At 35.3% G+C, this 14401-nt stretch overlaps 2 protein-coding genes across 3 annotated transcripts; one reads left to right on the top strand and one right to left on the bottom strand.

Annotated features, from left to right (window-relative positions):
* The first annotated feature begins 62 nt into the window (after positions 1 to 62).
* LOC113672604 (uncharacterized) lies at positions 63 to 7163 on the top strand. The gene is made up of 13 exons (XM_027188911.2): positions 63 to 263; positions 370 to 432; positions 1013 to 1386; positions 1817 to 1876; positions 2137 to 2387; positions 2697 to 2757; positions 2982 to 3047; positions 3427 to 3555; positions 3909 to 4223; positions 4485 to 4562; positions 4841 to 4975; positions 5077 to 5359; positions 5624 to 7163. Exons 1-13 carry the CDS (start codon positions 206 to 208, stop codon positions 6289 to 6291), a joined length of 2541 nt encoding a protein of 846 aa, XP_027044712.2. The 5' UTR covers positions 63 to 205; the 3' UTR covers positions 6292 to 7163.
* A 1149-nt stretch (positions 7164 to 8312) lies between these two features.
* Positions 8313 to 14261, bottom strand: LOC113672606 (E3 ubiquitin-protein ligase RNF115). 2 transcript variants are annotated; one of them, XM_027188914.2, is made up of 11 exons: positions 13945 to 14261; positions 12862 to 12914; positions 12247 to 12307; positions 11650 to 11683; positions 11277 to 11391; positions 11161 to 11192; positions 10952 to 11006; positions 10321 to 10396; positions 9792 to 9885; positions 9461 to 9576; positions 8313 to 8649 (listed from the first exon to the last, which is right to left on the bottom strand). In XM_027188914.2, the coding sequence occupies exons 1-11, from the start codon at positions 14023 to 14025 to the stop codon at positions 8551 to 8553; spliced, it is 816 nt and encodes a 271-aa protein (XP_027044715.2). In that variant the 5' UTR covers positions 14026 to 14261; the 3' UTR covers positions 8313 to 8550. The 2 variants fall into 2 exon arrangements, with proteins under 2 accessions (XP_027044715.2, XP_089059299.1); XM_089203173.1 differs by having other exon boundaries at positions 11277 to 11412; positions 13945 to 14096.
* Positions 14262 to 14401: the final 140 nt, after the last annotated feature.

Raw genomic sequence — 14401 nt, 5'->3', positions numbered from 1 at the left:
AATATACATAATAGATCCAGACCCCATAGGTCAAAACAGTCCCAGAATGCATCATTAAAGCTATTCCCGCCAATTTTGAAGAAACGCGCTTACCACACATTGCTGAGCTTCTAAGCGCGTACTGTTTCTTTTTCTTCTTTCTTCTTCAATTTTTTCTCTAAATGTTATTCTTGTCGTTAAAATTTTATTTTAGCTCATAAAAAATATGAGAAATCCGGGTGAAAGTCCAGAAGGACGCGTGCAGAGCGAAACTTCAAGCGAAGGTACGAATGTTCCGCCATCAGTCCTGTGCGCTCTTTCAAATTTTCCAGGTCGGATCTTGTCATTTGTAATTTTATAGCTTACAGAAACGTTTGGTTTTATTTAAAGCATATGCTAAAGGTTCTGACAGAGACGAATGTGATAGTCCACCATGTAAAAGACTGAAGCAAGGTCAGTTGCTACGAAATAAGAAAAAATGATAATAGTGTATATGTACGTATATACAAGAAACTCGAGCAAACTTGGGGCAGAAGGCATCTAGAAAACCCAATTTAGGATCACTATAATCTATTCGTTTCTCAGCCATTGTTCCCTCGTTAAATTTAAGGTTTCCTAACAATTGTTAAAGGCTCAATAATTTTGAAGCTGTTATTTTCACCTGGCAAGCTGAGTATTTAAAAGCAACTGATGTTATCATTACGATGTGCCCTGTTTTGGCTCGATCAATTATTTGTAGGATGGAACACCTATACAATTACTTTCCTGTGTGCAAGGGAATGGTTGTTTTCACTGCAGTGTCATTGTAGTGATACTGCAGAACTTTGCAATAATGCTGTGGCCCATAATTAATGACGACAATGATCTTGTGTGCAGATTGTGTTAGAATTGGACAATATTGTGCACACCTTAAAATGTGTTTGTGATGTTTGGAGCAATAATTCCACTATGAAACTTGCAATTTTACTCGTGATATATTTTGTAACAAGGAAGACTCATTTGAGGGGTAACCCCCATATTTTTTTAATTTCAGGAGTATTGTCCTTTCCAACAGTATCTTCATCTCTGTTGACCTCCACTGGATCATTCGAGACTTCAGTTTCTGTCCAAAATGAGGCTGTCAGCATTAGCAACTGCCAAAACACACCATCTGAACCATGCAAGGAAAAAACTCAATCCGGTGGTGGTCTTGTCACTGGTGCTCCCTCTCCCCCTGATTTGAAGGAAAGTTTAGGAAAGCCACAGAATACCACAGATTTGTCAAAAATTTCCAAAAGTTTGGTTCTTGAAAATAAAGATGATAAATTAGTTAGGCAGAGAGATGCAAGCTCCATTTCTTCACCAGAATCCACTTCCTCTTCCCGTGAAGATGAAGCAATGGTTATAGATCAGTCACCACCAGTCAAGGTAATAAACATCCAAAACTGACAATAGGCATAAAGAAATGCAGATCATGTATTAGTCCCTCTTGGTGCTTAGATACTCAAATTTCAGCTCCACTTCCTCAAAGAGACCCTATATACATATATTACACTTTTTCTAAAGGTAAAGACTGGGATCTTCAGACAAAAAACAAAAAAAGGTCTGATATCTGCCTTAACTAGTTCAAGGAAATCTCTAAAGATTGAAGTGAAGTTGATTGTGACCTTGGTGTTAAAAATTATGTGAAATCCTTGTACTACAGTGGTGTATATACCACCACTTTTTCAACTTTGTTCTCATTATCAGAGATCTTGCTGCATCTACATGTACAAGAAAAGGAGACCATGATTATTTTGATCTGATTTTTCCCAATGATATTCATTTAAAATTGATTAGTTTCTTTCTTTTTGTATAGGGAAATAGAAAGAGCCCAACCTTAAAGAGTGCTGAAAAGTTGAAGAGGAAGGAGGAACGGGTATAGTAATGACTTTTATGGTATTGTTATAGTCTGCATTGTTGTTTTTTATTGTTTCCATTAAATGACTTTTCAGTAATCTAGTGCTTTCAATAATAATTATGATTCATTAACATGTAGACCAATTTGGTGTGAACATCTTTGGTATTGAGACAGGTTAGGAAAAATAGATATTTGTTCTTTAAAATTTAAATTGCAAAGAGGAGAATGGGAAATTGAATAATAGTTTTTTTTTTATGAGATTTCCTTTTTAATTTCAGGAGAAAGAAAGACAAGAGAAGCAAAGATTAAGAGAGGAGAAACTAAAAGAAAAACAAGAGGCCAAGGCAGCCAAAGAAAAGGAAAGATCAGAAGCAAAAAGGAAGCGTGACCTTGAAAAACAGGAAAAGCAAGCTGAAAGGGAGAGAAGAGAGAAAGAGCGAATAGAGAGGAAGGAGAAAGAAGAAAAGGAACGCTTGGAAAAGAAGGGAAAGAGAGAGGAGGAAAGAAGGAAACGAGAAGAAGAAAATAAGTAAGTTTAAAAAGGGTACAAACAAAGGAAAATTATACATGCACTGGTATTGTTCTTTTCATTGCACGTGTTGTATGGCTATTATGCAACCTTTGTAAGAGAAAAATCCAGTTTGTGAAAGGTGATCAATTCGTCAAGCTTGGACCTTACTAAAATTAAAGTGAGGATGATTGGATCCTAGTAGTTGGGTGATGAGAAGTATTTTGTATGCTTTTAATGACACTAGCAACTTCTCTTGAAACAAAGCATTCTGATTTGAAAAGGCTGTTCATTTTGTTGTTTATTTTACTTCTGTTTGGTTGATTTCAGTGCAAAGTTAGAAGAAAAGAGGAAGCGAGAAGAAGAGAAGAGAAATCAAGAAGAAGAACAGGTACAGCTTACAAGTAGTAATGCTGTTGAGATAGCTTGGTAGATTCCAAGGAAAGCATAGGTTAGCTTTTGGTACTTTATAGATTGTGTCTGCAACTGTTATGGACAAACATTACGATTTACTCTGTAACATTCATTAGCTATGCTACCATTTTCTTTGTTGTGTACTGTCTTTCTTTGGTAAGGTTTGTCTTGTTAATTGCTTCAATTGTTTCTCTTTGTTAGACAAGAAAAAGACTGAAGAGTAAAGAAAATTTTGTAAGCTGGTTCACCAAGACATCTGCCCCCAAGGTACCAAATTGAAAATATTTTTTTATCAAACACAGATCTTCTGAATAAATGTACTACTGCTGACTAATCTAACTTACCTTATATCTCCAATGTATTATGTTGGTCCAATTGGTGGGACATCACATGAACTGTTTTAAAACACCTTTATTAACACTAGGAATTATAAATTTAAAAAGGTCTCATGGTTTCTTCTTTCACTATTTGGTTTTAGATTGGCTGCTACTGAAAAAATATCAGACTGTGGGAGAGTTTAAACATAAAAGATTGTTTTTTATGTTACCAGCATTCTGTGTTTTGGTTGCATGGTGTATTAAGCTCAAGCATTATCAATTCCCTGCCAGTTCCATTGTACTAATGAAATTCTTATGTTTGGTTTCAGGCTTCATCAGACAGTGGAAGTAGATTCAAACCATTTCAGCCGAAAGCGGGAATGACCATTGCTCCAGCAACACGTAAACACTTGTCACTTGAAACAAAAAAAGTCTTAGATGAGGAACTTAAACTACAGGTATGTATCTCAAGCTAATAACAAAAAATCAAAAAACATCCAGTAGTGTTGAGTGTAGCAATCAAACAGTTTTAAGAACATGTATACTACTTTGTCGTAGTGCTACAGAACAATAAAACTAGTGAATAGAGGATCATTCATTGATTTATATTCTAATATACTTTGAATTTGAAAAATAATTCTGCAGTAGTGTAGGTTCTTGAGATAGACTCTTTGAATATAACCAGTTCTGACAAATTCTAGACAAACAAGTTCTCAAATATCCATGAAGTTCTGGAGTCTGATTAAACTTGCCTTTCAGTGTGTCTGTGCATTACATATATTTTAAAATAAACTTACCTTTGACCTTGTAGGAAGACCACCGGTCCTATCTGAGAGATCTAGAGGCTAGAAAACCAATTCTCAAATACAGGAAGAGAAAACTGTCTACCATTGAGGAACAGAATGAATGTGATACTGATGAAAAGACATCTGATGGACCTTTAGCAATTGATGAAAACAGCAACTCAAGTGTTGAAATTGTTGAGAAAACAAAGGACATTTCTTCCTTTGTTGGCCTGAGATGCAAACTATTACAGTTCCACACAGACTACAGGCCAGCATACTTTGGTACATATAGAAAGAAAAGCTACCACATCTCTCCAAGGAACCCATTCAAAAAAGACTTGGTATAGTAAACCGAAACTATTATTTAATTATTAACAATTAACTATTAAAATTTATGTAATGTCACAGAGATGCCCCTTTCATCTGGAATTCAAACCAAAGAGATTGTTGCTGTCAGTCAATCAATTAATTAATTGATCTACTATCATTTTTCTGTTTACAAGATTAGCATTTAGGCTTCACCTTCTGTTACACTTGCATCTCAAAACAAACCATTTAGTAAACTTGTGGATAGATAATCAACAATCTCCCATATTCTCCAGGACTTGTTGGATTATGAGGTTGACAGTGATGATGAATGGGAAGAGGAGGAACCAGGTGAAAGTCTCTCACACAGTGAGGTAATGATTATGCTCCAGGACAAATACAACTGCAGACTTAGAAGTCCTTGAAAAATAAATTGATAGTGATGGAAAACTCTGCCATAATAAGCTACTGCTTTATTCTAGGCTTATCTGCCATCTTTATTATCCAGGGCTTTATCCACTGGTACTTTGATCAACATGGCCCCAGTTTTCATTCTGTTTATGCTGAAACTGGTCAGGGATGTGGGCCGATTACATTCTGATGAGGCATCCTTTTTTTTATCATGATCAGTGAAGTCAATTTTAATTTTCAGGGAGAGGATGAAGGTGATGGTGATGATGACAATGGAGATGATGATGGATTCTTTGTTCCTCATGGTTACTTATCAGATGATGAAGGAGTTGAGGATGGAGATGATGATGAATGTGATGTGAATGAAGAAAAGAAGGTATTAGACTTATTGCTGCCAGTTGTAATTACATATTTCTACACAACAACAAAAATAAACCAGGGGGTTTTGCAGTATTAATATTATTTTTTTCCTCACAGGGAGAGAATCCTGAAAATAAAAGAGATCAACAGCTTGCAAAGGCCAAGGCATGGGAAGCTGCAATGAAAAGAAAGTGTAAGCCAATGAAGCCAATATCACTGGGATGCCTGTGGCTTGAGGAAGCTGAAGTGAGTGTGGTGCTCAAGCAGTTTGCTGCATGCTTACTTGTTGATGGACCCATAAACATTGAAAGCCTGTCTACAAACAGTAAGAGTGCTGATTTCTCTGTGGACACACCAAGTAGTGGAAACACCAGTGGAGCTCTCTATGTACCGGATAAAGGTAATATTCAAAAGTTTGCTAATACAGAAGAATAAATGGAGTAAGAAACCCTCAACTGTGAAGCTGGAATGCTTGAAGAGTTGCTTTGAACATAAGATCCAAGCTCAAGCTGATGAAACACAAAATATAAAGCTCACTATTTATGAACTTGCAATTGGTGACTGCGCAAGAAATTGCCTTTTTCTCAGAACGGTGGCTTGGGAGTGGGGGTGAAGCCTTGGATGTTGCTCTGACCTTAGTAATTATTCTCTCCTTTATTTCCAGCAATGCCTGACCTAATAAAGTTGGTTCATGGAAACACAGCAGGTCTCAGCAAGTTGATGATGAAGTTCAGAAAGCATTGGACTTCAAAGTGGCTAGGTAGAGATGTCACAGATGAAGAAGTTGATGAAAAAAGTCCAATTTCCAAAAGACAACTTGAGAAGAAAATTCAGAATATTGCTTCTAAGGAAAGAAGAAATGATAGGCCTCGCTGGTACGTCCACAGTCACATTCTGGAAGCCTATGGCATAGAGAACTTGTTGGTTGATGGATGTACTGGTTCAGATGCATCTTCAGATACTCCTAAGTCTTCTGCGACTTTGCAGGCAAATACTCCCAGTATCATTCAATTTGCTGCTAGGGGTGCAAGTCCTGAAATGCAAAATAACACTCCTAAGATTCAACCAGCAAGTTTATCATGTACTTCAACTTCAAATTCACCCATGGAGATTGACAACAAGGGCTTAACAGGTTTTGGTGGCATTTTAGGTTCTAACGTGGTAGATTTACACTTGCAAGTAGATGGTGAACCCAAAAGCAAGAGTACTGCACCAATCAGGAATAACACTGAATTAAGTAAAATTACTCCTGCAAGTGCTGGCTCAAATACAATTCAAAATACAGAAAATAATTCTACTGAAAATTTTATTGAAACTTTGTGTATTGACTGAAGCTACATCGATGTATATCTTTCATCTATTTTGTACATAGCTAGCTAAATTTGTTACTGATTTTTGAGGAAACATAACAATGTTATGTTGGCAGTTGGGTTATGAGGCATTTTCTGTGTGAATGAAATAAGGATTTCTTATTGTTACTTCTTGTAGTCCCAAGATAGAGTTACTGATGAGTTTTGATAGTTATGCACTGATCAATTTGAAGCTTCAACTTCCCCCCCCCCCCTCCCCCATGGCAACCAACAAGCATTTGACTGTCATTTGTGCCTGTGGGTGAGGTATTTGAACCTTGCTGGGTGGGATGGGGCATTTGAACTGGGAGGGTCAAGTCTTCAGCATAATACACAAGTTTAATAGAGGATTTAAAGGTAAGGAGTCTGCTTTTGTGAGTGAATGGTTTAGAAAGACTATTTTCATCTTTGAATGTTTACAATGGAAAACTTAATGACAAAACCAGAATCTAATACGACTTTGCTAAATTGGAATATGTTTGCAATCACACAAAGCATCACTCATTATTGGGTGTGGCATTTGAACTTAATTTTGGCCTGGGGAAAGAGGGAATCTGAACAAGCCAATTTCCAAAAGTTCAAGTGCCTGATGGAGGGGGAGAGGGAAAGGAATGTTGAAGCTTCAAATTGATCAATACATTATCAACTGTTTGACAACTAATATAAAATGTGCCATGTACTAGGATTTCAACTTACACAGTTTCCATGCAATAAATTCTGAGGATATTTAGGTCATCAGTACAGCATGATCTAATTAACAGTTAATACAAAATTTTATTTTGGAATTGAAAGATGTAATAAAACTAGCTTGGAATAGAAGAAGTAAATGAATTTCTTTTTGGATGATTATACAAATTTTGGTATTTGCAAATGGTGGATTCTACATAAATGTTAACCTCATTTGATCAAAGTTGTATCGATAAGGACTTGCGACATCAACATCATTCCCCCACAAAGTTCTTTAATAAGGAAATACAAATTTCTTCACGCTTACCAGTGTTAAGATTTATTTTTATATTGGCAAAAATAAACACCACAAATAATTTCCAAAATCAAGACTTTATGGTGCACATTTAGATATTGTACAAGTAATTTTTCCTGGATTACCTCACCACGGGATCTTCATTGAACCTTAACATTGAGCAAATTATTTAAAATTTTGTCCTTTTCAGGAGTAAGTTATGGGTACTATGACAAAAGAAAACTAGCAACACCTATGTCTGATTAATTTTGTAATGAAGTAATTCAACCTTTGACACATCTTTGTTAAATCCAATTACATGTGTGAGATAGCTACCAGTTACTTAAAATGTTTTGAAGAACAGAAAAAAACTTGGAATATATATCTACATTGTTTTTTCCTTTGAAATTTTTAGAAACACATCATGTCCTCCCCTTTAGTAATCCACTTTCTGAGTATTTGAGGACAAGCAGGAAAACTGGGTGAATTTTATCAAATTGAGAATCACTTGTAAACAAGCTGGGAAATGTCATAAAAAGGGCACCAAAGTTTCCTCTCATAGTTTTACTTGTTTCACTTTGCTTTTCTGATATATATTTATGTTTTATTTAAGTTCCCACTGTAATTATTCTTAAGTAATAAGATGACACTGCAGGAAAAATTTTCTTTGAAGATGAGGATTATTTGCTGTCATTACTTTCTACAAAGACCTTCCCAGTGTACCTTTCCTTTGTGTACTGGACCCTATTTCCTGACTAGCGTCCAAGTATTCAATAGGCTTGGGTTTTAATGTAACAGTCTCAAACAATAGGCAGATGTACAAAAGGCAATGGTATTTCAAAGCTCCCTATAATTTTTATAGCTAAGGGTTAGACTAATACTGAAAATTAATAGGACATTAAAATGCAAGGGAGAAAAAAAGTTCTGTTTCCAGGAATTTTTGGGAGCTTTAAATAGGATGCTTGTTACTTGGCTTGTAAAATAATGTGATGTCTGCAGACATACATTAATTGACAGCCTCTAGCAAACCAGAAATTCCAATATTTCATAACCTTATACTCACGTTTTTATTTACACTCATTACAAACAAAAGCAGTAATTGTGACCTGTAAATAAACTTTATAATGAAAAAGCATAACTGTTGTTCTAACAGTAATACAGTGGAAATATTCACAGCATCCCATATTGTCTCTATTGTGTTATGTACTCAATAACTTAAGACTAGATTGTAACAAAAAAAAATTCAAAAGCTTCAGATTTCCCAGTTCAAATCAGTTTAATTCATAAATGAAACTGTTCAGGTGTGCTTGAATCACTATCTCGTGACCCTCTTGTTTGGGTATTGCTGAGACTCAAGCGGCAGACAGGGCAAGAATCATGCTGAAAAAAGGAGAAAACTTTACATTTAGTATAAAAATAAACCAACTACAGGTATTATCTTTATGGCAAAGGTTTGAATCCTGCTGAAGTCTGAATTTTTCAAGCTCTTCTTTCTGCTATTTCTTTAATAGGCCATTTCTGAATTACTTTTGGCCTTTTTTTTCAAAACAAGGCTTGGTGCTTTGATTTGCATGAAAATGAGTTTAATTTGCATGTGAATGAAAAATTATTGTGATATGAAAGGATGAGCACCTACACTTGAAAAAGAGCCCAAAGATAATTTGGAAATGGGCTATTGCAGTTTATCTACAAGGATCATGCCTTCCTTTGAAGTCATCCACAGGACAAATATTTAATCTGTTTAATTTATTTGTGATCACCTCCCTATAGACATAACAAAAAACCAATTAAAATTTGCCTTGCTCCCAACATGGTTGTTTTTCTCTTGAAGTGAAATATAACTAATTGTTGATTCTAAATTTTAGCCAAGCACAAAGCCTTTGTCAAACAACAGAAAAAGGAATAACATTATGCTTTTGCGTGTATCATTATATTGGAGTTATTAGGATTTTTATACTTCTTATGATTTTTTTCGCGTTACATAGTAATTGTGTATTTTTCTTAAGGGCACACTTAATTTGGAGAGTTACTCTGTTCTGAGTCCCACACCTTTGTCCTTTGTCTCTCATTCTTGTGACTTCTTCAAATGCATTTCTTCTTCCTTGTCTTATTTTAGCATTGTGATCATGGTGAAAACCATTAAATAAATAAATAATAATAAAATTATATACCTACTAAAATATGTACTCACCATTTTTAACCATGGTTTTATACAACCAAAATGGAATATATGACTACAGGGTAATCTCCTAACATCCTCATCTTTTGAACACTGTTCTTTGCATACAGCACAAAATTTATCAGACTCTAGACAAAAAAAAGAAGAAAGAAAAGGTAAAAAATGTAAAGGTACACAATAACATTTGAGGAAGGTGATCCTATGGCACAGCTGTCTGTGAAATCAAAGAGAAGGGATGCTCTGATGGAAACACAAACCTAGAACCTAGTGAATGCTGAAGTGTATTCCTGCTTTACATACCAGAATGGAATAAACCTGTCTAGTAACTGTTATGTTCTCTTACCTGCTGAATCTTCTGTAACTTCTACTTTTGGAAGATCTTCTATCTTTTTGGAATCTGCTGGGGGTGGTCCTGCTCCATCCATCTGGTTTAGAAGCTGTGGAATGGATATTATAATTACTGCTCTGAACTGATCATCCATCATGAGGCAGAAATTGGCTTCTTTGTGTTAATGCTTTTTGAGATCAGTTTTCATGTTTTTGCACTCACAATGTAGAGTTTGGTTTTGGTATCTGCTGCCATTTTGGGTTTTTCCCTTTATTGACAGCTGGTTTTCAGTTTCACGAATGAAAAAAGGTAATTTTCTTTTCTTTTTTTTTTTTATTGACGTGTCTCTTGCATAATTTTTTTCATTTGGGATCATACACTAGCCCATAGTTTTTTTCAGTTTTGAGAGATTTTCATTTCATTTTTGTTTTGCTTTTTTTCTAGTTGCAATACTTCCTTTTACTACCATTCTAGTTATTTGGGGTCAAACCAGTGACAAAGTATTAACACTTAAAAGAACTTTTTCTTTTCGCTGTTCTCTCACCTGTGTTATTATTGAATCCAATCCCTCTGCACCCCAGGCATAATCAGCAGGGTTCCCATGAAGACGCAACAAGTTGCTATTAGATAAAAAAAAAAAGAAAAAAAGAAGAGTCAGATAAAAAGCTGGGAGATTCATTGTACTGGAGCTTATTGCACTTTGAACAAGGAGTATCATTATTTCCCCCTGGATAGGACCACAGTCCCTTGTAGGGTTTCCCCTTCCCATTTATATTTAGGGGTGGAGAGTGGCACTGTGAAAGAAAGTGTCTTTGCCATGTGATGGAGAGATGTCCAAGGGAAAACTTTTGATCAAGAGTCCAGTAGGGTAATATAGCCACAAGGCAACTGCCTTGCCCACAAAAGAAATGTACTGAAAAAATGTACAGTGAAGTCTTAAGAATAAATGTCTAACATTAATGTCCCATGTGATATGAAAGACACAGCAGCAGACAAGTAATATCCTTGATTCAGGATTATGAGTCTGGCCAATCTTTTTATGTTGTGTTAAGGGCTGATAACTCGTCAAAATAGCATCATCCATGGGTAGTGATGACAATTCTAAAATAAATTGTGCTTAAAAGTTGCGTGAATTACTACTAATATTGAAATGGTTAAAAGATAATAATACTTACAATGGAAATCCCATATTTCCAGATGTTCCTGCTCCATCTTCACTTGTATTACTACCTTGAATAAATATAAAAACAGCAGCAAATCAAAGAGACACTATGGTGAACTTGTGGATATACTGTGTAGAATATAATGATTCCAATAATCAGAATTGAGCTATACCTTCACAATCATATAATATATGTAAAGATAAATCAAACAAGCAAAATACCTGGTAATCCACCAAAAAGATTTTGAAGAATTCTGTAAAACAAAAGAATTACAATATGTAATAGTACTGGCACATAGTACTTCTCAAGATGTTTTAAATCATAGCTAACAACTTACACATCAATTGCTGCAGCAGTTGTGGCATTGGCAGCATCTCCTCTTTCTCCTGGCCTCTGATTGGTACGAATACTTATTCTTGTTCGTGGTCTACGGGATCGTCTCCTTCCTTCATCTAGAGAGTCCAAATTTCCAGCTTCAGTGGACATTAGGAAATTAATCATAAATTAATATTACCACTATTTCCTCTGATTCATTAAAGAATAATGCTCAAATGAGAATAATTTTCTATAACCACTTTATATGTTGTAATTAATTTTTCTTGGTTAATAATTTTTGTAACCAGCTGTGTTGATATTTAGTTAACTTTGCTTTGTATTCGATAACATATCCAAATTTAATACCTATCATCTTTCTAAATTTCTCTTATTACCTGGCAGTTGTCCAAACAAACTTCTGTGAACCAACTGAAAATGAATTGTAATGAAATATTAATAAGACAATAATGATATAAAAAAAGAGTGTTGAGAAATGTTGAGGAAAATGGGATTCTCTTTCCTGGGGCTGGCCTATCTGTAATGATAATAACCAATCTAAGTCAAACTTTATTAAATACATGGGTTGTAGTAAAAGACAGGCACTTCCCTTATTTGGACCTACAACCTATAACAATACTAAAAAAAGACACATTTTTGTCAAGTCACCAGCCTTGGACAAAGAAAAAATTCTGAGTCCCCATAAGAAATTGAACTCAGACCTTCAAAATATTGTGCTCTGATGCTCTACAAATGAGCCACAGAGATTTTAGAAGGCTATAACTAAGTTCATGTATGACAGGTGTCCGGCATACTGTTACAGTCTGGAATGTCCATAACATCATGTTTGTAAATAGAATAAGAAAGATGTCGTATATTGTGTCACATCACAGAGGTTTGCCAGATTTCACCAATAAATATTGAGTCGTTAAGCAGTAAAGGCAACATATATGTTCCGTCAATTTTAGTGGATGAAGTCCACATGTACTTCTCACCTCTGCAAAGTGGGTGGCTGGGTCTCTTTCAGCTTCTGCTGTGCTTTCTTCTTCTTCATTGCTGTTAAGAGTTTAGCACTCAATAAGTAACTCACTCAATCAGGCTCTTGGGAATACAGTTGGTCAAATGTTTAAACTCTTGAACAAAGGAATTTTGCAAGTTACATATCCAAGCTTAAAAATCACTTCTGCCACCAGTGGGAGTTATACAAACAGACAGTCAAAGAAGAAATTTCCTTTATTATCAATGATTCTGAGTCTTAATATGTTAACCAACCACTGACCATCAAACCTGTGGACTCTGAACCTCTATATAATGACCAACAACTGACCATAGTACATCTGTGGACTCTGAGTATTAGACTTCATTAGACATTGATTCTTCATTCCCAGAGATCAAACACTATTGAACATATATGTACCAATAGATTATCAAAGTATATTATTATAATCTAAATTAATTACCAACAGTTCCTTCCTCAAGCTGCAATGAAAAATGGTATAGAAACATTGAATGTATTCAGGACAATCTAAGGTAATCATGCACTTAATTATCATTTGTTAACTTTCCTAACTGTTACAATGTAATTGATCTGTTATCATATAGCAACCTACCTGTCACTTAACTGTTCAATAAATTCTCCCTGGCATTGTGAACAAGTAAAATCCTACAAGAACACAAGAAATAAATTTGAAACATAACTACTGAGCCAGTCAGCTCATTAGAAGGAAGCTATGTCATTTCTAATTGCATAATATTTATTGCCAAGTATTGATTGATAATTATTACAAGCTATGACCAGGGTTTACTGATTTTTAACAAGTTAGGACTATAAAATCAAATCCCCTTTTCCATCAGATCTGTATACTTGTTGAAAATTTAAATTTTTGCATCTTTCTTATACTTTTTGCATACTTATTAAGAAGTAGTGTTATCATCTGAAGAAAATCTTACACCTATGCCTTAAAACAGTTGCCATCTAAAAAAAACTTGCAGCATCTAAGCAAAAATGGGGTAAATGTAGAGTATATTCCATTAAAATTCCTCTGAATAGTTTCTTAATCTAAATACCAGGATTATATCATAAGACAGATGCTTTTCTGGAGTGCATATCGAGACATGCAAAAGTGAAAATAACCATCCATTACATTGACAAAAATTAGTCTACGTAATCGATGCATAACTACGAATCCGGACTTCGGTCAAGTACTCCTCGATTACGTCGTTGCTACCAAGAAACTTTTACTCCATTACACAACACCGTGCTTCAAATTTACAGCTGATGCATAGTTTACACAGCTTGATAGCCGAATTTCCATTTTTCTTCGGCTCTGAACAAAAACTTTTGGTAAATCAGAAAAAACAATCGCACAACGAATACGCCTTTATGTGGTACAAACTATTATCGTGGTTTTCGTGGACATGGCGGAAGCGATTTAGTTCACAAAAGGACTCAACTTTTTCCCTTTAAAACGATGGTCACCGACTTAACCATAACTTCATTTTAACACACTCTTATCGTAGCAGCGTTAGCTGACACTTATAATCCCAATAAAGTTTGGGTCGCTAAAACTGATCACTCATTTGATAAAGTTAAAATGGTAGAATTACGGTTCCATATCGAGTAAGTACGTGATTGCAACGCTGATTCCAACGAAAAATCCACTCTGTACAAATCCATACAAACTAACACTTACTGGTAAATTCAGAGAAACTTCTCGATTGCACTCATGGCAATAAAATCGTTCACTTGCTCTTTCGACTGTGGCTTCGGCCATCTTGAGAATTCAACAGACATTTCTTCCTACCATTTTTGGGAGGCATGACGTCATCAAAAAGAGGACGCAACAGGTAGTCTTACATCGTACTTCAACTTCTTCTTTTTCAGATTTTAGGAGCCCTTCCCTAAGACTAACTTATCGAAGCACAATTTCGAGGCTAATATATCGTTCAAAGGAAGAAAAATTTGTTACCTGAAGAGATTTCACAAACCTCCTTTTCTCTCCGTTTATTCGTTTGAGGAAACAGCTTCTGACAGGCATTCAGTTCGAAGGGAAGATCGATATGCGGGCGCTGGAAAAGCGAGAATGGGGTCTTATAAAGGCGTCAAAAACTTAGGATCGTTTTTGTTCATACTTTTTGAGTTTGTTTTTT

The sequence above is a fragment of the Pocillopora damicornis genome, chromosome 4, assembly GCF_964200805.1.
Source record: "Pocillopora damicornis chromosome 4, jaPocDami1.2, whole genome shotgun sequence".
In the NCBI taxonomy this organism is placed as follows: domain Eukaryota; kingdom Metazoa; phylum Cnidaria; class Anthozoa; order Scleractinia; family Pocilloporidae; genus Pocillopora; species Pocillopora damicornis.
Note: the sequence above shows the minus strand (reverse complement) of the source record. Positions and strands in the feature narration are given on the sequence as shown.

Excerpts from the sequence above, each read along its gene's own strand:
- LOC113672604 (XM_027188911.2), top strand. The coding sequence starts at position 206 with ATGAGAAATCCGGGTGAAAGTCCAGAAGGACGCGTGCAGAGCGAAACT. Across the intron at positions 264-369 it reads GAGCGAAACTTCAAGCGAAG|CATATGCTAAAGGTTCTGAC; the intron begins GTACGAATGTTC and ends TTTTATTTAAAG. Across the intron at positions 1,877-2,136 it reads TGAAGAGGAAGGAGGAACGG|GAGAAAGAAAGACAAGAGAA; the intron begins GTATAGTAATGA and ends TTTTAATTTCAG.
- LOC113672606 (XM_089203173.1), bottom strand. The coding sequence starts at position 14,025 with ATGGCCGAAGCCACAGTCGAAAGAGCAAGTGAACGATTTTATTGCCAT. Across the intron at positions 12,308-12,861 it reads ATTGAACAGTTAAGTGACAG|CAATGAAGAAGAAGAAAGCA; the intron begins GTAGGTTGCTAT and ends AACTCTTAACAG. Across the intron at positions 11,007-11,160 it reads TCTTTTTGGTGGATTACCAG|GTAGTAATACAAGTGAAGAT; the intron begins GTATTTTGCTTG and ends TATTTATTCAAG.